General features: G+C 42.8%; 1 protein-coding gene across 1 annotated transcript; it reads right to left on the minus strand.

The window, feature by feature from the left end:
• Positions 1-6: 6 nt before the first annotated feature.
• On the minus strand, positions 7-16,873 carry LOC113311966 (leucine-rich repeat receptor protein kinase EMS1-like). The gene is made up of 9 exons (XM_026560747.1): positions 16,473-16,873; positions 2,008-2,422; positions 1,531-1,900; positions 1,398-1,438; positions 950-1,071; positions 565-643; positions 354-452; positions 215-283; positions 7-87 (listed from the first exon to the last, which is right to left on the minus strand). Exons 1-9 carry the CDS (start codon positions 16,871-16,873, stop codon positions 7-9), a joined length of 1,677 nt encoding a protein of 558 aa, XP_026416532.1.
• Positions 16,874-21,907: the final 5,034 nt, after the last annotated feature.

Below are 21,907 nucleotides of genomic sequence, written 5' to 3' on the forward strand. Positions count from 1 at the left end.
TATTGATCAATCAACTATAATTAGCTTGCTGTATTCAGCACCAGTGATTGTGCTTTCCATATGGGCAATGGGGCTACCTTCCACTATCTAAAAACAAATTTAACATATTTTTGGAAAGAAACCCACTGACTTTTACCTCTGTGCAGCTTCTTTATCATCTGGTGTTATCTGTCTCCCATGCATAAAGAACTCATGCACTATGACATGTACATACCGTTCCCTTCCCACTGTTTGTTGAGAGAAATGTAGCGTGGTGGAATCGAGAAAGACCAAAATCACCAACCTACAAATGTTAAGAAGATGACCAAAGGATGTTTCTTGCATTATAGACAAGAAGCATAACAACCAAGTACCTTCACAGTCCAGTCCTTATCAACCAACAGATTTGATGACTTCAAATCACGATAAACAATTGATGGGTCGTAACTGTGTAGATAATTCATACCTCGTGCCTGCAAAAGTGACAAAAAAACAAGCAAACAAAAATGCGGTATTAATTATCGTTAGGAAAATCTGGTCCAATAAACTCTACCCAGTAGTAATTGTTGGCAGGAGCAGACTAACAATGTCCAAAGCCATAAGAACACGCCGCTTCCAACCTAATGTAGAAGTGTCACGTTGAAGCAATTTAAACAAGCTTCCGCTGCAACAGGAAATCAGTTGTTTGCTTAGAATTACACAAAAGGTTAATTAACAACAAGTCTGTGGACAATGGATATCTGGTTGATTAAAGTGGAGCGTTAACCGTGGGAGTAACTCGGTGACAACACACAGGTGCCGAGGTGAAGTTACCTCCCCCATAAAGAGTAGCACATTTGGACGCCTGAGCCTCTTCATAAGTGATACCTTCATGGAGAAAATATACTTTTAGAACATGTATTGATCTTAAAACGCAACACAGTGAACTCCTGAGGAGGCAGCAAGATAAATGCAACAGTATCTTCAGAACTTTCTGTGAGCAACATCACAGATAACAAAAGCTATCTTAAGTTCAAAAACAACCTCTTGTCTGAAGGAACGTAGAAAGTCATCTGAGTACTCAAAGTTGAAATATATCTTTACAGCAACATCCTGCGAGAAGCCAAGAAGTGAAAATGAGTTTCTTATAACAGCATGAGGTAAATTCTCTGCACTGCACTTTGCTAGGGTCAGGCTGCTGGGTCAGAATGTTAAACCTTGCTACCATGACTCATTTGACTTGTTTGTTTAAACAAAACCCAGGCAACTAGTGAGATTTGGGACGTTTGGCAAGGTTGATAGCAAGAAAAACCTAAGATACCAAACTATTATCATAATTGACAATGTTGTCTGACATTTAAATGCTGTAACTTTCATGCATTAGCAAGACAAGGCACTTTAGTCACCAATTTTATACTCAAAAGGAAAAGGAAATATACCGAGCCACACCAAAGACCATGATATACAGTTGCACATGAACCTGAGATCCAATAATAAAAGATCAGACAGAAGAGAACTTCATTGTTGAAAAGGTCATATGCAACAAAAAAAATAATAAAAAATATATAGTACCTCGCCCAATCTGTTCACGGAATGTCAAGTCCTCCCGCGAGATATCACAATTCAATGAGTCTCCCGTGGACAATTTAAGACAAGGACTGGAGCTGCTGCTACTGCTACTACTAGTTATGCTGGTACCACTCCCACTGCCCAAGCTACTTGGTCTATTATAATTAAAATTATAGGACAAGGAACTAGAGGCTTCACTTCCACCAAACTGTTTTGGTTCCGGAACCTGATTGTGTTGGCATTCCCATACCCATGATATTCCTTTCAACTTATAAGCTATCATGTTGTTATGACCACCCTGGTTGTCATATTTCTTAGTGCTTTCATGAGAAGTTCTCATTTTCAGCCACATCTTCCCCCTCAATTTTGACGCCTAATGGAAGGTTATGATAATCAAGTGGCAGAAAGTAACCATTGATAGAGTGGAGTATGTAAGCTTGTAAAAAGAATTGGTAACGATTTGAAATGATCAAAGCATACCATTTTCGATGTTATTGAAGATATAACTTTCGGAGGTTTGTGCTGTGAATCAAAACTAGGTTTAGATGTTGTTAGACCACTTTTACTCAGTCTAATGGAGCTGGGATGCAAATCGTCTTTTGAAGGAATTGGTACTATGTTCTCTTGAAATGGCCGCAGATCACTTGACAGACAAAGAATCCCAACCAAAGTACCAGTATCATCATAAAATGGGGTATTGGTGGCAACTACTTGTAAGGACTGCCCTTGTTTGGTCCTTACTCGGAACTGCCCTGTCCAGTTTTTCCCTGAAGTAATCGTGCGCATTATTTCGTTTGCTTCTATGATGTCATGCTCCTCAACCACAAAGCCTTTGATATGCTGACCAACAGCTTCTGATGCAGAGTAGCTATAAAGTTGTTCAGCTGCTCGACTCCTGTAATGATATCAAGCGTTCTAAGTACTTGTGAACACATAAATCACGAGGCCATCCAAGTGTTCACAAACAAGTGTTCACAAACAATATTCACATACGTCCTAATTCTAGAATCGTACATCGTATACGTAATGGAATGATTATATCGATTCACCGATTCAAAGCCTTCGGGCTTGTCATTGTCTAGTCGAATATTATCATAAATAATGCTCGTGCAAGGAAATAAATCATGAAACAAGTATAAATACAATGCATATGAAGTTTAACGCAGAATGTAAGATGCAGAAATGTAAATGAGACAGATTTACGTGGTTCGGCACTAAGGCCTACGTCCACGGGGTTTGGTGTTTCACTATGTATTGAATGGTTACAAAGATAGTCGAATGACTTTAGAATATACATGGGCCTGCGGAAGTAAATGGATTACTTACTCTTCCTATTTCTCTCTCCTATATTCTCCTTTAATTGCTCTCCAAAATCGTCCCCCTTTCTCTCTTATTGGAGAGGGGTATTTATAGGGAGAGAACGTGGGTCCCATCTCTGAAGTGCCGTTGTAATCTTATCTTCTTGTGCTTTGTGCCTATTACGCAGAGGTCTTCGGTATATGCCGCGGCCTGAGATTGAACACGAAGGGTTATCCTCGCTTCTTCCACGAGCTGATCGACACGTGTATATCTCTTTGGTATTTAATGCGGGAAGATGGATGTCTGCTCGTGTCAGACAAGTGTCTCTTTGTCTGGTCACATCTGTGTCAGCCAAACTTCCTCTCGGCCGTTGATCTGGGATCTTCCTCGGGATTGGGTGCGTTAATACCCAAGGGCTATTATCTGGTGCTCCTCTGTGCCATCATACCTCTATGGTCCTCGGTCCCTGATCGTCAGATCTGTTGACCGATGGCATCTTCTGATGAAATGCATGCTATCATGTTTCGATGTCTCGCTTCACATGCCTTCCACGTGTCTCTTTCCATACACGTGGAGGATGATGAGAAGTGTACATACAATTTGCCCCTCTTCTTCTAACTTGGGAGTATTTCACAATTTTGAAGAAGAATGGTAGTCCTACACGTTTCCCACTTTGCATTAACTTCTCCCGTAACTGCTCATTGGTAAGAGGAGCAGTTATTGTCTTCTCTAGCTTCATAAATAGGAAAAAGAATGTAAAAAAAAACTTTTATCCTCTTCTTGTCAGTGTTCATTCTCTTCTTGTTTTCTTGTTCTTGTTCTTTAGTCATTTACTATCACCGTCCTTGTGAGGAATATAGCATTCAATTTTCTGTTTCTTTCTTCTGCTTCTTCTGTTCTTGATTGTTGCTGCCCCTGCATCTGTCGATACCTCCGATCCTCCTTTCTTCTACTGCAGTTAGTGCTTGTCGTCCTCTTTTATACAGGTATGGGATTTTCTTATCGGTTGTTCACCATTGTTTTATCTGTATTTTTATTCGTTTGTCTCCTGCTGATGTGTTCTTGGTTTTGTGATGAAGATCATATATGTCGAAGCATATATGCTTGCCCCTGTTATTTGTCTACAGCGTCTGTGAGTCTGTGTATGAGTATCATCCCTGGATGGAGTATTTTTTAGTTTCTTAGGGTTTCTCATGTTTATCTGAATGAACCATCAATTATGGGTTTTTTGATCTTTAGTGATCTCCTCGTATTCTTCTTTAAACTGTTTTTGTGTTTCCTTGTAGATATGTCTGATCGTCCGCGGGCTCCTTACCAAACTCCGCCGTCTAGTCCACCAAGATCCCCTCCGCGTAGAGATCCTGATAGATTTTCCACTTGAGGAAGGTCTTCACAAGTCTTCGTTGTCTGATCCTCGGGGTCATAGGGTTTCTTCTTCCTCCGCTGTGAAGATTATTCCTTCTAAAAAAGGGGATATGCCGAAGGGTCCCTCTGGGTCTAGGTATGCTGTTAACCGCGCCTCTTCTCGTCCTCGTGAAGATTCTAGGAGTACGCAGGCTCCTCCTCGTGATGACTCTAGGAGTACGCGGGCTTCTCCTTCTCGTAATGAAGTGGTGGATGCTCCGCCCCTTCGTTCAATGGCTCCTCCTTTAGCGCCTCCGCATAAATCTCTGCCGCCTCCTCCCGCGGTTTCTTCCAAAGGGAAGTACTCCAAGGGTACCATATCGAGACATGATCCGTCTACAAATCTTCCTTCTAAAAGGAAAGCTTCGGAATCGGGTCCTACTTCTGATTCCGCAGACGAGGAAGAAACTGTCCTCGTGATCCGCAACATTTCAGTGGGTAAGAAGAAGGTCACTTTCAAGCATATTGATCTTGATATGTTCAAGGAAAAACATGAACTCCAAGCTTTTGAGGTTCGCTTCTATGCTCCTGACGATGATATCACCTACGAGCTCCTTGCTAATTATCAGTTTGACGAGTTTCATATGTTGACTACGGTTGGAGCCTTCGAGGCGGGTCTTATGTTGCCCTTATATAAGTCGGGTGACTCCTTTTATTATGACGTGTTGGCTAATCGCGAAGTCTCTTCTACGAACACTCATAATCGTTCCGTATCACAACTATCTGGAAATTATCTTCGTTCACTGAAGGAATGTTATCTGCGGAGCAAGGGAGAGACTATGATGACCTGCTATGTTCCAAATCCCGCTGAGAGGGAGTGGTACACTCCTCAGAACTTTAACAGTTCTTTTGGGGATTATGTCAACAACAGAAACCGTAAGCCGTGGAGTGTTAGTATTCGTAACATTGCTGCTCCCCGTGGTGAAATTCGTTTCTTGAGTGAGGTAAGTGACGCCAAGCTGAAGTATGTTCCTGGTACTGAGGGATCTGCTAACCGGAAGCTCTTTCCTGCTCGTGAAAGGATTAAGCGTGACCATGATTATGAATGGCATGCTACTGTTATTGAGGTAGTTGGTCCTTGGGCTTACAGATGGATTCCGGGTCCACGTGGTTGGCGTCCTTCTGACAATAGCAAGCCTCGTGAAACTCCTCCTGCTCGTTATGGAGATTTCTGTCCTTGGCGTCCTAATTTCGCGGTCATGAACTTTCTTATGCTCTGGATGTCGTTGATGGAGATGAGGATGAGGGTTCTGGTGTTATCCATTCATCAAAGAGTGCTGCTGCTACTGCCAAGGTATAGTTTCTTCTTGTATTCTCCATCTTTTTTCCCCTTTTTCCTTGCTTGAAATAATTTTCATTTTTGAAGTGAGGGAAAAAATGAGTCTTTGTGGGATGTGTACTGGTTTGTAGGTGTCGAAGAAGAAGAAACTTGGACCCAAGCAATCTTCTACTGCGGTTATCAGTGAGGTTGAGGGTAATGAGGAGGTTACGAGTCCCGTAAACCAAGGGTATGGTGAGGATGAAGAAATGTCCAACGGAGAAGAGCGTACCGACACTTCTTACTCTGATGAAGAAGGCGGTAATGAAGAAGAGGTTGTCGCGGGTGGTGATGGTGAGGCTGAAGTTGCCGCGGGTGGTGATGGTGAGGCTGAGGGTAATGTTACCGTCTGTGGTACTGGTGGGAGTGGATCTGCCCCTGCTGGTGATGACATTGTTGGTGTGGGTACTTTGCCCGTGATTTCCCCAGAATTCTCTTTCGGTAGGATATATTCCGCGGGGGAATCCTTCGATGTAACTGCTGCCATGGGTCTTGACGAGGACTTCTCATTGCTTTCCCCACATGATGATTGGGATGTGCTTGGGGACCTTGGAAAAGAATGTACCACTGATCAGCAGGCTGAGAACGCAGGTGGTTGTGCTGAGGTTAGTAATGTCGAGGCTTGCGAGGGTGAGGAGATAACCGCCAAGGGGAAGTCTGCGGTTGAGTCTCCTTCCGAGGATTTTACTTTCTCACTAATACCTGAGGGTGAAAATGCCATTTTGGATTGGCTAAGGAAGAAAAACCTGATGTTCGTCCCCAACCCTGCCCCCGTGGTCACTGGTGAGAAGAATTCCGACGCTTATACTCGTCGAATGATGCAACTGTCTTCTGAAGCCCGCGTTGCTGAGATGTGGGGGAAAGATCTTAGAGCTTCGGAAGCTAATTTAGTGGTTGATACTCCCTCATATGTTGCTGATATGATGGCCATAGTTGATGGGTACCAGTACGGTTATCCCCAGCAGCGTGTTTTAGAGGTAAATCCTTGTACTCTTTTTATGATATCCGCGCATTGTGTTTTTCGTGATATCTGATTCCTTTGGTATAATAATGTTTGTTAATTGTGACGTAGATGATGAGGAGCGAACATTGTAACCATGTTCTATGACAGTTCTTTAAAGCAAAGTCTCTAAAGTTGGAGGCCAAGCTTCGTCATAGGGAAGAGGAGTTGTCTGCAGCTGAAGCGGAAATAAATGACCTGAAGGGCCGTCTGAAAGAAAAAAAACAGCTGGGCAATGCTGAGGAGAGTCTTCGTTCAGAGCTTGCTATAGTCCGCAATGAGTTGGAGAAGTGTCTCGTCCTTCACAGGTTTGTATTTTACGGATTCTTTACTCCTTGTGATTCCCTATATATATTTTGGTGTTCTGTCTGAGTCTCCCCACCCTATCTTCAGTGGGTGGAGTCCCCGAGTTGATATGGCTTCGGAAAGAAAGGGAACGACAGAAATCCCGTATTGCAGAGTTGGTGGGTAAGTTGAAGAGTGAAGCCGCAAAGTGGAATGCTCGTGCTGATGAGCACAACGCCTTAACAGCTGAGTGGCGTGAAAAGCGAACACTGATGGTTGATATGCAAAACAAGTACAATCATGACCGTTGTTTGTTTAATGGTACGCTGCTATGGACGCGTGACAATCTGCGTGATGCTCGAGAACATGCTTCAGACTTAGAGGCTAGAGTGCGCTTTTTAGAAGGAGAGTTACAACAGGCTCGTTCTTTCTTAGGCCCTGGGGTTAGGGTTAGTATGCTGCGTTTTTCCGAGGAAAGAGATAATGCTAGGGCCGAGGTTGGTGCACTTACTAAAGCCCTAGCAGCGTGTCGAGCGGATGTTTCTCGCCAAGTGGAGTCTGAAAGAGATCTTGAGATGAATGTGTATCGACTTCATAAAAGGATGGGGGAGGTGAATGATGAAGTCAACCATCTTCGTCACTTGGATTCGATGAAACAAGTAGATTTAGACGCCAGTCAATTTGCTCTTGCGAACCTTCAAACGGATTATGAGAAACTATCCACCGAATATGACTTTTTCGATGAGGCTCGGGACGCAGTTGTCAATGAGTATGAGGAGGCTTCGGCTAATGTCGAAGGTATAACCTCGTTTTATCGAGTGTGATTTTGTTATTTCTTCGTTTTAACCCCTTGGTATTTTTTGTTTTCAGCACTCGAGGGACAGCTTCACACAGCAAATGATGAGCTTAAAAAGACTCAATCTGCCTTAGTGCAGCAGGAAGGACAAACCAATCATTTCAAAGGGTTGGCCGCGTCTCGTGGGGAAGCAGCGGAGATTGCCTCCAAAGAGACGGAACGCCTATCTGTATTGCTGTCTCAAGCCCATCAGCGGACCGCTGTTATCACTTATAAGGCTCGATGTCAGTTGGATGAAGAGACAAACAAAGTCCTGGATAAGATTGAACTTGGCCTTAAAGTCGAACATGGACTTGTCAAGAACTATCCGCGCCGTCCCCTCCTCGCACCTTTGCCTGGTTCTTCTGGGCCTTCTTCTGGTGGTAGCGTACCCTCGTCTCGCAGAGACAACCCCGCTGATGGAGCTGTGTCATCCAAGTAGATTTCTTTTATTAGTCATAGGAAGTTGATCCTCGTTGATTATATAATTTCGGATCATTTTTGATTTGTTGCCTGTTTTCTTTATTTGCCGAGTCTTGTAATCAACTCTTTATGAAATGGATCATCCTTTTGGCGTACCTGCGTTATCAATTCATCTTTTTATTTTAAAGTAATGGAATGATTAAACTAAGAAATAACTGGTTTTGTAAAAATTGAGAGTGTTGAGTGCGACACCGAAGGTAAATACCTTCGTGATCGTCTTGAGACCTGTCACCCCGCTGGCGAATCCTGGGCCAGAGGATTCCCAAACGGTGGGGGCCGAGGCAGCGTTCTAGGATATGGAATGCTTAATTGAAAATATTTACATGCACCCATTCCGTCGACCCACTGCCTTAAAATTGGTTGGGTATCTCTTTCTGCTGGGTGCCTTCCCCCTGGTCTTACACTCATAGACACTGATAGGGGAGCCCTGAGAGATTGTAGATTAACTACTTTCCCCAATATTGTTAATAAATTTTGTTTACTTGAAGATTTCCCAAAAAGCTTGTTTGATTGATAGGTTGAGGCCTGCTACTCCTCGTCCAGAGATAGAAACATGTAAAGCGGTTACGCTGCCTTCTTCTTCTGGTATTCCACGCAGATGCAAAGCTGCGCTGCTCCTATGGGTAGTACGGTTTGAGCCATTTAGCATTCCAAGGGTGCCGGAGGACCTCGCCTTTCAGATTGCGAAGATAGTAGGAACCGTTTCCCGCAATGTCGTGTATTATAAAAGGTCCTCCCCATGTAGGTGCTAACTTTCCCCATTTCTCTCTCGTTGATACTGCGGGATTGTTCTTAGCACATACTGCCCTCTACAAAATTTCGAAGCTTTACCTTTTTGTTGTACTCCCTCGCTAGTCTCCGTTGATAATTTTCCATCTTCTGCAATGCTGCTTCCCTCCTTCCTTCCAGGTCGTCCAGTCTCTCTAACATCATGTCTGTTGTGAGATTTTTCTCCCATGCTTCGGTCTTTGTGGTTGGCATGAGGATCTCTGTTGGGATGACTGCTTCAGCTCCATAAGTGAGGAGAAAGGGGATCCCCAGTGGCAGATCTTCGTGTTGTCCTGTATGCCCATAATACATTGTGTAGCTGTTCACACCATCGCCCCTTGTGTTCGTCTAATTGCTTTTTGAGATAAGGGCGAGGGTCTTGTTGGTAGCTTCCGCTTGTCCGTTGCTTTGAGGGTATATGGGGGTGGACTTGTTTTTCCTTATTTTGAAAGTGTCGAAGAGCATGTCTATGTTTTTCCCCTGTAATTGTTTACCATTATCGGACACGATTTCCGCTGGTATGCCGAACCTGCAAATAATGTTTTGGAATATGAAAGTAAACACGTCCACGTCTCTGATCCTGGCTAAGGCTTTGGCTTCCACCCATTTACTGAAGTAGTCCGTGGCTACTATCAAAAATCGTCTTTTCCCTGATCCTTCGATGAAAGGCCCACGATATCTATGCCCCATTTTGCGAATGGCCACGGACTATCCACAGAATTCAACGTTGTTGCTGGTGCATGTATCTTTTTGGCGAAACGCTGACATTCTTCACATCGTCGGGACATTCTTGCGGCATCTTGTACATTGTGGGCCAGTAATATCCTTGCATTTTTGCTTTGTCGGCTAGTGATCTCATGCCGCTATGATTTCCTGCGTCACCATAATGGATGTCGTTTAGAATTCGATGCCCCTCTTTCCTGGATAAGCAACGTAGTAACGGTCCGAGGAAAGATTTCTTGTACAGGATTCCATCCCGAAGGTCATATCTTCCTACTTTGGAGAGTATTTTCCTGTTTGTTTGTGATCCGCGGGTAAGGTTCCATCCTTGAGAAACGCATGGATCATCATTCTCCAATCATCTTCGTTGCTGAAATCTTCGTCTTGATTTGCTCTTGACAGGATATCTTCTTCGTCAAAATCGTCACGGATGTCTTCTCCCACCTGATCTTCGATATTTTCTTCCACTGTATCTTGATTTGTAGCAAAGGAAAATTGTGTTGCAATCGAGGGTCGTATACCCTTGTTATTTTGATAGCTTCGATACTCTTGTCCTTCAGCATGGATGATATATATGCTAGGGCATCCGCGTGCCTGAGATCCCTTCTGCATAAGTGCCGGAACTTGATGTTCGGAATTTGTGATGCCAATGTTTGGACCAAGGCCATGTAAGCTGAGAGGGTGTCGTCGTACACATTGTATTCGAGCCCTATTTTCCGTATGACAAGCTGCGAATCACTTGTCAGTCTTACATCGGTTACCCCCATCTCTATTATTAAGCGGAGGGCATGTACGACTGCCTCGTATTCGACGATGTTTTAGTATGCTCTTTGAATTCTAACCTGAGTGCCTGTACGATCCTTTCTCCAGTTGGGGTGGTGATGACAATGCCTATTCCTGCCCCTTCCTTATTTTTGGAACCATCAACGAAGACTTCCCATTGTCTTTGACTCGCGGGTTCGAGGACATCAATGGATCCTTGCTTTCTCTCGTCGGCTTCTGGTATTCCCCTAATCTCTTCGTCGTTGTCCAGGGGGAGGTCTGCTAAGAAATCCGCCAAAACTTGGGATTTTTGGGAATGTTGAATTTCATGAATGATGTTGAATTGGTCCAGGTGGGTGTTCCACTTGGCTATTCTGCCTACTTTTCCCGCGCTTTTGAGGACTGCTTCCAGTGGTGCTTTGCATGGGACGCGGATGAAGTGAGTTAGGAAATAGGTTCTCAGCTTTTGAGTAGCCCACACCAATGCCAGGATAAGTTGTTCGATCTTCGTGTAGTTCCTTTCCGCAGAATTGAGGGTCTTACTGACATAATAGATAGGTTGTTCTATCTTCGTATTGGTTTTGACCAACACTGCGCTAACTGCGTCTTCTGTCGCTGCTATGTACAATGCCAAAACCTCATCAGGATCAGGCTTCTGCAGGATTGGAATTGAAGCCAGGTGTTCCTTGATTCTTTGGAAGGCTTCTTCGCATTCTGCGGTCCATTCAAACTTACTCCCTTTTTTGAGAATATTGAAAAAATGTTTGCATTTGTCCGAGGATCGGGCAATAAATCTGCCCAAGGCTGCTATGGACCCATTGAGCTTCTGCACTTCTTTTAAATTCTTCGGAGATGGCATTTCTACTATGGCCTGAATCTTCGCTGGGTCTACCTCAATGCCCCTTTTTGTTACCAGATATCCGAGGAATTTCCCTGAGGTGACACCGAAAGTGCATTTTTCTGGATTTACTTTCATGTGATGTTTCCTCATTGCTTCGAAAATATCTCTCAGGTCCTGGTGGTGATCTTTGCGCAGCTTACTTTTTGACGAGCATGTCATCAACGTAGACTTCTAAGGTACTACCAATCCATGGCCTGAAGATAGCATCGACCATTCTTTGGTACGTTGCCCCTGCGTTTCGAAGTCCAAAGGGCATTCTAGTGTAGCAATAAAGGCCATGCGGGGTGTAGAATGTGTGTGTAGTTGATCTTCTTCTGCCAGGGCTACTTGGTTGTAACCAGAATATCCATCCATGAATGACAGCTCTTCGTATCCTTCCACTGCTTCAACCAGCTGATCTATGCTTGGCAGGGGATAGCTGTCCTTTGGACATGCCTTGTTGAGGTTAGTAAAGTCGATGCATATCCTAACCCCTCCATTTTTCTTAGGAACGACGACCATGTTGGAGATCCATGTAGGGTATTTGACTTCCTTGATGAACCCTGCTTCTAGTAGTTTCCGAAGTTCTTTTTCCACTGCCTTATGATACTCCGGTGCAACTTTTCTTATTTTCTGCCTGAAAGGTGGCGTGCCTGGTTTGATGCGCAGCTCGTGTTGGATTATTTTCGGATCAATCCCCGGCATATCTCCTAGCTTCCAGGCGAATACATCCGCGTATTCTTTAAGTAATTTGGTTAAGGAATCTTCTCTTCTTTCGTCCATTATGGTCCCTACTTTGATCATCTTCGGGTTTTCTTCCGTTCCTATGTTGATTTCTTTTACGGGCTCTACTGGTGTGAACACCGGCTTCGGGTCCCCGAGGACTGGGACGTTCTTTATTGCTATTTGGTATGTTTCTGTCCTTCGTTGGCTGCTGAAGTACCTGTCTCTGTGTTTAGGACATTATCATCTTTTGTCAAACCCCTCCCTGTGGTTTCCTTGAGGAACAGGTCTATGGCCTTTTCTTTCGCAGCTTCTTTATTTTTAATCCTTCGGGTTTTTCGCTGCTCTTCTTGTTCGTTGTTGATACGATCCTGAGTGGTTGGCACTCTTTTGCAGAGACCCGATCTCCCTTGATTTCCATCACTCCCTCGGTGTAGGGAATCTGAGATATTGGTAGTAAGTTGCCACTCCCTTGAGTTTATGTAACCACTTTCGTCCAATAATGGCGTTATAGGGGGATGGGGCGTCAACCACGCTGAATCGTGTTTCTACTTTCATGGGTCCGGCGTTCACCTGCAACACGATGTCTCCCAATGGCTTTGTGGGTGCTCCATTGAATCCGTAGATGGTGTAATAAGAGGTCATTAGCTGTTCATCATGGAGCTTCATCCGTTTGAATGCGTCGTAGAATAGAACGTTCACTGAGCTTCCCCCGTCTATGAGGATCTTTTTGAGGTTACATCCAGCCACTGGTAGTGTGAGGACCAAGGGATCGTTATGATCTTCCATATCTTCTTCGATATCTTCAGTATCGAAGATAATAGGTGCGTTCCATCCACTCTTCGTGTTCGTCCACCTCTACGCCATCAATCTTATATAATTCGCAGTGGTCTTCGAACTGCTTCCGTAGCCTCTTTCCTATCTGCGCTGTAAGGGAGGGCCCGCGGCTTCGGAACACGAGATGGTGTTGATTGTGCGGTTTCCCTCTGGAAGTTGGACTTGCTTGGTCCGTTTGGATCTATCCTCGGCGACCTCCTTTCGTATGTAATGTTTGAGTTCGCCAGCATCAATCAATTTTTGGATCATTATTTTGAGGTTTTTGCATTTCTCGGTCTGGTGTCCATTGAAGCAGTGATACTCACAGTAATCTTTAGACTTCTCGGTTCTTGGGGGTGTTTTCCCTTAGACCACGGCCACTCCAAATTTTCCCTTCCTTTGATCTCTCGCAAGATCCGAGCGTAGCTAGCATTGAGCTTCGTGTAAACTGATCTTCGAATTTTCGATCGTCTTTTCGTCGTTCATCTCTTCGTTCCTTCCTATCTTCGTGAGGCCGTTCCACTGAGCTATTTCTTTTGGCCCCTGGTTTGTTCTGCGGAATTGGTACGGTGAGACCTCTGCGTGTGCCCTCGGGTTCTCACGCTGGATTTCTTCAAGACGAGCGTACTTTTCAATAATTATTCGAAGATCTCCTTCTGTCTTAGGCACGCTTCCATGAATCTCAACAAATAGTGGACTCATTCGGTCTAATCCCCACTTGTAGCAGTTGATACTTACTACTGGGTCCACACTCCCTATGGCTTGGCAGATCTTGTGCCATCTGTTGGTGTATTCCCTCGTGTTTTGTAGCCAATTGCCAGAGAAAAAAGTTTATCCATTCCAGTGTTGACAGCTTTGTTGTACATGTATGTCCTCAGAAATTTCTCTGCGAGTTGATCGTAGGAGTTGATGGAATCAGGTGGCAGGTTGTCAAACCAAGACAAAGCCGATCCCTTCAGACTTGATGGGAAATATCTACAGAGGACGGCGTCGTTCTGACTCCATCGGGCTAAGATACGGTTATAATACCGGATATGTGCCGCGGGATCACTGGATCCGTCGTAGCATTCAAAAGTTGGGACAGGCACTTTAACGGAATGGGGTATTTGCCAGGCGATGAGTTAGGGGCGTGGAGTTAGCTTCTTTCATCACCTCTTCAAGCCTTCCTCCGCCTTGTCTGGCTTTTAACTGTTTGATCTCAGCCATCATATCATCACGCAGCTCCTCCATTGCGCGGTAATATCCCACGTTCTCATGCTCAGTTGAGCGTTTCTTTCTTCGATCTTCGCTGTCATAATAGTCTAACTCTTCGGTGGCATATTCCGGATCGGATGCGCTGCTTCCCCTGGCGTCATTTGCTAGGATGACTTCGGTCTCGATTGGCTCTGGCGCTTTAGAATTTGCTTCGTCCAGTTGTTGGCTAGTCTTCGTGCTTTGGGCAATCTTATCTTTCAAGTCTTGGTTCTCCCTGGCCAGAAGAGCTACGGCATCTGCGTGTATGCTGGCTCTTTTTCAATTCTTCGAGCTCTACCATCAGTCGGTGGGATTGGTTTGATCCCTGATTGGGAGTTCCGGCTGGTACCCCTACGGCCACAGTTCCCCCTTCGTCTACAGTGTGTATTAAGGGTGGCCGAGGATCAGCTTCAATCGTTGATCTCCAAGTTTGGTCCCCTCGGTTGAGCTTCCGCCCGTGGTCTAAAACACTGGTATGGTTTGATTCTGACCGTTGGTTGACGGCATTCCGAAGATTGGTGGATGTGCGGGCTGATGTCATAGATTCTGCTACCCCTTCTTTTTTTGATGGATTTGGCTTGACCAAGTCTTGTTAGCTTCTGTAGCCTGGGGGCCGCAACAGTCTTCGTGGCTGCTGCTTTGAGGTCGCGGCTGCAATGGAGTTAGTGTTCATAGGTGAAGTGATTTCCGCAGCATCCTGCCTCTGAGCAGTTGTTTTAGCTTTGTCTCCTTTCTGCTTGCTTCGGGTCATGACCGAGGTAACCCTCGGTGTCTTTTTGATGAGGCTTTGGTTTTTCCTGCCTCTAGTATCTTCTCCATGTTTAATCCTTTCCTGCATAGGGAAATAAATAAGGAGAACCAAAGATATCCACGAGGATCGGGTTAGCGCCATTCGTACCCGCAAGACTATTGGAATAGAAGGAAATGAGTTGCCCAAGGGCCCTTAATAGAAGAGAAATGTAAAGACTTCATGGTCTAGTTTTTGAAATACAAATCTTAATAAACGATCATGAATCTTGTTTTCAGACTACTTTTGAAAAAGAACTCTTGAAAAGGCAGATCCGTCACGAGGACTCACGAATCTGGATTATTAAGTCTTAGTTGAGAAAACACCTCACGTGCAAATCGTGATAGATAGCCGCGGGTTTGTCTGCTTTGAAATGGTGTTTGTGAAAATGAAGAACATGAACCCAAATAAAAAGGTTTTGAAAGCACGCTGAACCCAGAAAGGGCACAACCATAGCGCGTTTTAAGGTGAAATCACAGGATAAGATAAATCTTTTACCGGGACAAGTCCCTGTTTCTAGCGCCAAATTGTGAACACATAAATCACGAGGCCATCCAAGTGTTCACAAACAAGTGTTCACAAACATATTCACATACGTCCTAATTCTAGAATCGTACATCGTATGCGTAATGGGATGATTATATCGATTCATCGACTCAAAGCCTTCGGGCTTGTCATTGTCTAGTCGAATATTATCATAAATAATGCGTGAAGGAAATAAATCAAGAAACAAGTATAAATAAAAGCATATGAAGTTTAACGCTGAATGTAAGATGCAGAAATGTAAATGAGACAGATTTACGTGGTTCGGCACTAAGGCCTACGTCCACGGGGTTTGGTGTTTCACTATGTACTGAATGGTTACAAAGATAGTCGAATGACTTTAGAATATACATGGGTCTGCGGAAGTAATGGATTACTTACTCTTCCTATTTCTCTCCTATATTCTCCTCTAATTGCTCTCCAAAATGGTCCCCCTTCTCTCTTATTGGAGAGGGGTATTTATAGGGAGAGAACGTGGGTCCCATCTCTGAAGTGCCGTTGTAATCTTATCTTCTTGTGCTTTGTGCCTATTACGCAGAGGTCTTCGGTATATGCCGCGGCCTGAGCTTGAACACGAAGGGTTATCCTCGCTTCTTCCACGAGCTGATCGACACGTGTATATCTCTTTGGTATTTAATGCGGGCAGATGGATGTCTGCTCGTGTCAGACAAGTGTCTCTTTGTCTGGTCACATTTGTGTCAACCAAACTTCCTCCCGGCCGTTGATCTGGGATCTTCCTCGGGATTGGGTGCGTTAATACCCAAGGGGTATTATCTGGTGCTCCTCTGTGCCATCATACCTCTGTGGTCCTCGATCCCTGATCGTCAGATCTGTTGACCGATGGCATCTTCTGATGAAATGTCTGCTATCATGTTTCGATGTCTCGCTTCACATGCCTTCCACGTGTCTCTTTCCATACACGTGGAGGATGATGAGAAGTGTACATACAATACTCTACATACAAAATCACTCTACAAGATATGTTATACTAACAGCGAATATATGTCAAACTTACAAAGCACGTTTTATGGTGCTAGAGGGTATAAGTTTTCTTCTTTTAGAGGGTTCAGCCAAAAGCAAAATACTTACCAGTAAACTATCACACCAGAGAGATCAACAACATGAACTGCCTGACCCATTGACTGCAAGATATTCAAATACTGTTTATTCGTGTAATTTACAATTCCTCGTCTTTGAGGATTTGGGGGACCATTGCGACCAGTACTCACTCTTTCTTTGGATGAAGCTGAACCGATGTTAGGCAGCATAACCTTGGCCTCGAAGTGACGACTCCCGCCACTATCCTCTCTCCTAAGAGTAGCCAATCTTGATTGTTGCTCAGTAAAATTTGAGATGTTGTTTTCACTTCCTATCCCGGAACAGCTGGTCGAATGACATTTTAGATTATGCATTTCATCCTTGGGGTTGGCATCTACAGCTTCAAGTTCATGGATCTTACTTAGCCGTTTTTGTGCTACTGGGATGTCCATTGGGGCGGCTAGAATTTCATACAACAGTTGGAGCTAGAAGAACTGTTAAAGGTTATATTTAGAATATGATCAGACGACCCCTATTTATATTGTAGTGTCACCAATGAGTATTATTGCTCAAGTTGAAGCCCCATTGCACCGAATCGGGTCGAATACATTATCACCACAATAATTGCTCATAGCGATCAATCGTCCGAACTTGTCAGTTGTCAGATTTGAAACCACAGGCAATTACATACCGAAATCAGACATTCCTAACCTGTAAAGTAATTCCTAGAGTACCTTCTTTTTAAATTGGACTAATGCTTAAACCCTATCACAACTCCCTTAGTCGGTGGCGACTTCTATAAAGATACCAAACTTCAAAGGTCCAAGTTTAATATCATCAGTAAGTAAGTTTACACATTAGGATCCTGGGACCAGTTTGCTGTCGTCTTCTTTTTTTCATCGGAAAATATGAAATGTTTGGTAATAAAAGGATAGAAATTCGTGCTGTTTGAAAGGAAAATATGTCGGGAGATAAGCACCTGAATCATGCGCCAGCAGCTCTCGAGTTGAATATACTTGGCCATTGTTTGTCTCTCACTTGCAGAATCTCAACTCCCTGGTAAAAAATCCTAGCTAGTTATACAGCTGCGGCTGCAGTCACCTGTGCATAGTACAACATGTTGGAAACAGTGAACAAATAATGAAATGGAATCTCAAACAACTGAGTCGCAGAGTAGGTCGTTATTTTTAAGGTATTTCGCGACTCTGCCTCTTTGATTGTGCTAGCAGTCAAAAATTGTCGAAAATCTATGGGATAAAACAGCTGATACTCTTTTTGTTCGATTTCTCTGCACCTTGAGAGATCGAACCAACTCTTGCTCTTTCTAACACTTGCTCAGAATACAAAATAGATGAAAAACTAAATATTTTTCATCTTCTCCAGAAACTGTTCTTTTATAACTCATAGGAAATCAATACGCTTTTAATGAAAATAAATTTTGCAATAACTGCCCATTGAAATTCCTCCAAAACAGTCATAAAACGGTAACAATATAATTACCAAAAATAATAGAATTAATTAGGGAATATTAATTTCAAAAAACGTTTTAGAAATCAAGAGTCAAACCTGCAAAAAATCAGTTTCTGAATCACCAGACCTCCCAAGACCCCGCTCTCCCGGATTTTTTAATAATATATATATATATATATATATATATAATATACCTAATCAAATGCATGGGGTGAGACTTGAACCCAAGTCTATAGTGTGGGATCCCAAAATAATACCACCACACTATCTCTCTAAGTTTGGTATAATATTACAAAAATATGTTTTTAAATATACATACCTCAACACAACATGTATGGTTAACACCAAATTTTGGTAAGTACTGGACAAACTCTGAAACAGTCGATGTCGTTGTGGAAGATTGAAAATGTATCTGTTTATTTGTTTTTTGTTTTCTATATATTTTTTTTTCTTAGGCGGAGCCTAAGGATTTGGATTGCTAATAATGCAAGTGTGGTCATTGTTTAGACAAACATTAGACCCACTTCTAAGGTTCTTACAAAGTTATAGCCAATTTCAAAGCTTGGAGATTTTGGGTTCTATGTAACAGTTTAAGACCCAATAAAACAAAAGTTACAGGTTTGATATGTAATAGGGGTTCTTCATTCGATGTCTGTTTTTCCTTGTGGTAGTTTCTACTGAATCTTCCTTTGATTGCTTGGATGTAGAGAGTGTTGAAGTGCTCCAGGATTTCACTTGTTTCATCATGTATTTCTATGTTCATGTGTTGCTTTTCCTCTGCCCATTGAAAGACTAAGTCTGTTCCTCCTGTGGCTCCTTCTACTCCCCACTGTCTTGTGTGTCCTCTTCCATCAACATAGTTGCCTGCAAAATCAGTAATAGTTAGTGCAGAGAAAAACTGATAAGTGTTGGGATCCTGAATAGTACAGATTTTGATTAAGAAACCAAAGCTCTGCTTGTGTTGTTGGATCCCAACAATAGTTCCAGGAGTAGCTATAAGGGATTCATTCTCAATGATATGCCCCTGAGTATTCAAGGCATGGCAATGTAACTTGTGAATTCTGTTATGATCATAGAGATGTTGTTGAATGATGAGAGTAGTATTCTTAGCAATAGGAGAGATGTTTTGGAAAACTGGATCACATCTAGCCTTCCAAATGAACCAACAAGTGGTTGCATAGATGCAGACATTATGACTGATGTTCGCATTATGAAACCAGTCATTAAACCAGTCCATGCAAACAGTATGGTGATCAAATAAGCCATGATTTCCACCTAACATTTTCCAGACTTCAGCGGCAGCAGGGCAGTTGAGGAACATGTTTGTCATAGTTTCCTCCCCACAGTTGCATAATTTGCATATGGGATCAATATAGTGGAGAATGCTTGCAGTTTTGGAATTAGTTGAAAGAATTTCATGAGCACATTTCCAGAGAAAAATTTTGACAGCTGGTGCCACTTCCAAATTCCATATAGCTCTCCAGTCTCTTGTTGTTTGATCATTTCTATAGAGATTCTCTATTTTGGCTTTGTATAGAGATTTAACAGAGAATTTTCCTGTGCTGTTGAGTTTCCAGTGAATAATGTCTTGTTCTCTGAGGTGAATATCAAGATTAGTGATGACTTGAGCAGTGTCAGAGCTAAAGATTTGCTGAATGAGCTGAATATTCCATTCCCTTTGATCTGCCATTAGGAGAGCTAGCAGTTGGATATCATTGGGGCAGTTAGCAGGTTTGATGAGTTTGTCAGTTGAAGTAGGTATCCAGAAGTCCTCCCAAATTTTTATTGTGTTGACATTTCCTATTCTCCATTCACAGTGTTGTTGAATGTTCTGAATACCTTCTAAAACCCCTTTCCATATCCAGGAGTCTCCATCTTTAGCTTTGGTGTTCATGCTGAGAACATTTCTTCTCAATAAATATTTGGCATCCATCAGTTGGTACCAGAGAGAATCCTTGTCCTGCTCCAATCTCCATCCTATTTTTGTTATCATGGCACTGTTGAAAAGCTCCATATTCATAAAACCTAATCCACCAAGCTCCTTAGGTTTACAAATGGCTGTCCAGGCTTTTTGGTAGTAGCATGTGGGGTTTTGCAGGTTCTTTCCTCAGAAGAAATCTCTTTGTAGTTTGTTCATATCTTGACAGGTTTGCTTTGGGATTCTAAAACAATTCATTTGATAGATGCTCGCTGTAGAGGTGACAGATTTTATTATAACTTGTCTTCCAGCTGGGTTCAGTGGGGAATTCTTCCAGCTAGACAGGTTTCTCTTCATCTTATCCACTCCTGGTTTGAAAGATTGGATCTTGCTTCTATGGATAAATAAAGGAGAGCCTAGATACTTGTCATTTGTGGGTAGAATTTGAACTCCAAGTAGCTTGCAGATAATAGGCATAAGAGCTGGATCAGTGTCCTTGCTGAAGAAGACTCCTGATTTGCTGAAGTTGATGAGTTGGCCAGAAGTATCTCCAAAAATGTTGAGGATATCCTTGAGATTCTGTGCTTCAATAGTGTTTGCCTTACAGAAAACCATACAGTCATCAGCAAATAGGAGATGATTTATGGATGGGGCATTTCTACAAATTTTTACTCCAGAGATGAGACCCAACTCTTCAGGATGAGATAAGGTTCTGGATAGAGCCTCCATGCAGAAAAGAAACAGGTAAGGAGACATGGGGTCTCCTTTCCTGAGTCCTCTAGTAGGGTTGAAGAATTTTTCATGGGAGACATTTAGAAGGACAGCAGTAGAAGTAGTGGATATGCATTGCATAATCTTGTTGCTCCATTCAGAGTTGAAGCCAATTTTGACCATAATTGTATGCAGAAACTTCCAGTCCACTCTGTCAAAGGCTTTAGCCATATCAATCTTGATCCTCATACTTCCTTTGTTGCCTTTAAGACCTCGTCTGGTTCTCATGTGGTGAATAATTTCATGGGCAATGGCTATATTATCAGCTATTTGTCTTCCTGGTATGAAGGCAGATTGGTAGGGAGATATGATTTTGTTGAGGTATGGTTTCATTCTTTGGGCTAGAAGTTTGGATATGGTTTTGTAAGTGGTGTTGCAGAGGATAATGGGTCTGAAATGGCTGGGACTAGTAGGGTTATCAATTTTGGGTATCAAGGATATGAAGGTTGAGTTCATTTTTTTGAGAAGGTATCCTGACTTGAAGAAATGTTGGACCATTTTAACTAGGTCCTCTCCTATAATGTCCCAATTCGCTTGGAAGAAGTTAGGTGGGAAGCCATCTGGTCCTGGAGCTTTATCTTTGGCCATGCTGAAGATAATAGCTTTGACCTCACTATCTTCAGGAATTCTATTGAGATTTTTGTTAATCAGTGGTTATGACTGTAGGAATGAGGTTAAGGATTTCAGTATTCATAGAAGGGGATTCTGAAGTAGCCATTTTTAAGAAGTGTTTGGTGAAGCATTGCTTTATGTCTTGGTAGTTTTCAATCCAGTTTCCAGAACTATCTTGGATGGTATCTATCTTGTTCCTCCTTAATCTGCTTTTTGTATAGGGGCTTTTTTTTTTTTTTTTTTTTTTTTTTTTTTTTTTTTGTTTTGTGGAAATAACTTGTATTCTTATCTCCCAATTTGATATATTGGTCTCTGCTTTTGATTTTCCAAAATTTTTCTTCAATGTCTTGCCATTCTCTGAGAACTTTCATTGCAGTTTGTAACTTACTTCTGTCCTGATTGAAGTAGTTTTCTTGTAGCCAATGCAGATGTTGCTTACATTCTTCAATGTTTGTCTTTATGTTGCCATAAACTTCTTTGTTCCAGATTTTGAGTTTCAGCTTGACCTCTTTGAGTTTTCTAGCAATTAGAAAAGCGCTAGAACCAGATAAGTTCTCTGCCAACATTCAAAAATGATATCCTTACAATCCTTATGGTCTAGCCAAGGACCAAAGAACTTGAAAGGGATTTTACCAGTACTCCAGTGCGGATTAGTGTTAAGCAAAATGGGATGGTGATCAGAGCCAATAGCTAAAGATTAGTGATAGTAGAGTTT

The sequence above is a fragment of the Papaver somniferum genome, chromosome 9, assembly GCF_003573695.1.
Source record: "Papaver somniferum cultivar HN1 chromosome 9, ASM357369v1, whole genome shotgun sequence".
Lineage (NCBI taxonomy): Eukaryota > Viridiplantae > Streptophyta > Magnoliopsida > Ranunculales > Papaveraceae > Papaver > Papaver somniferum.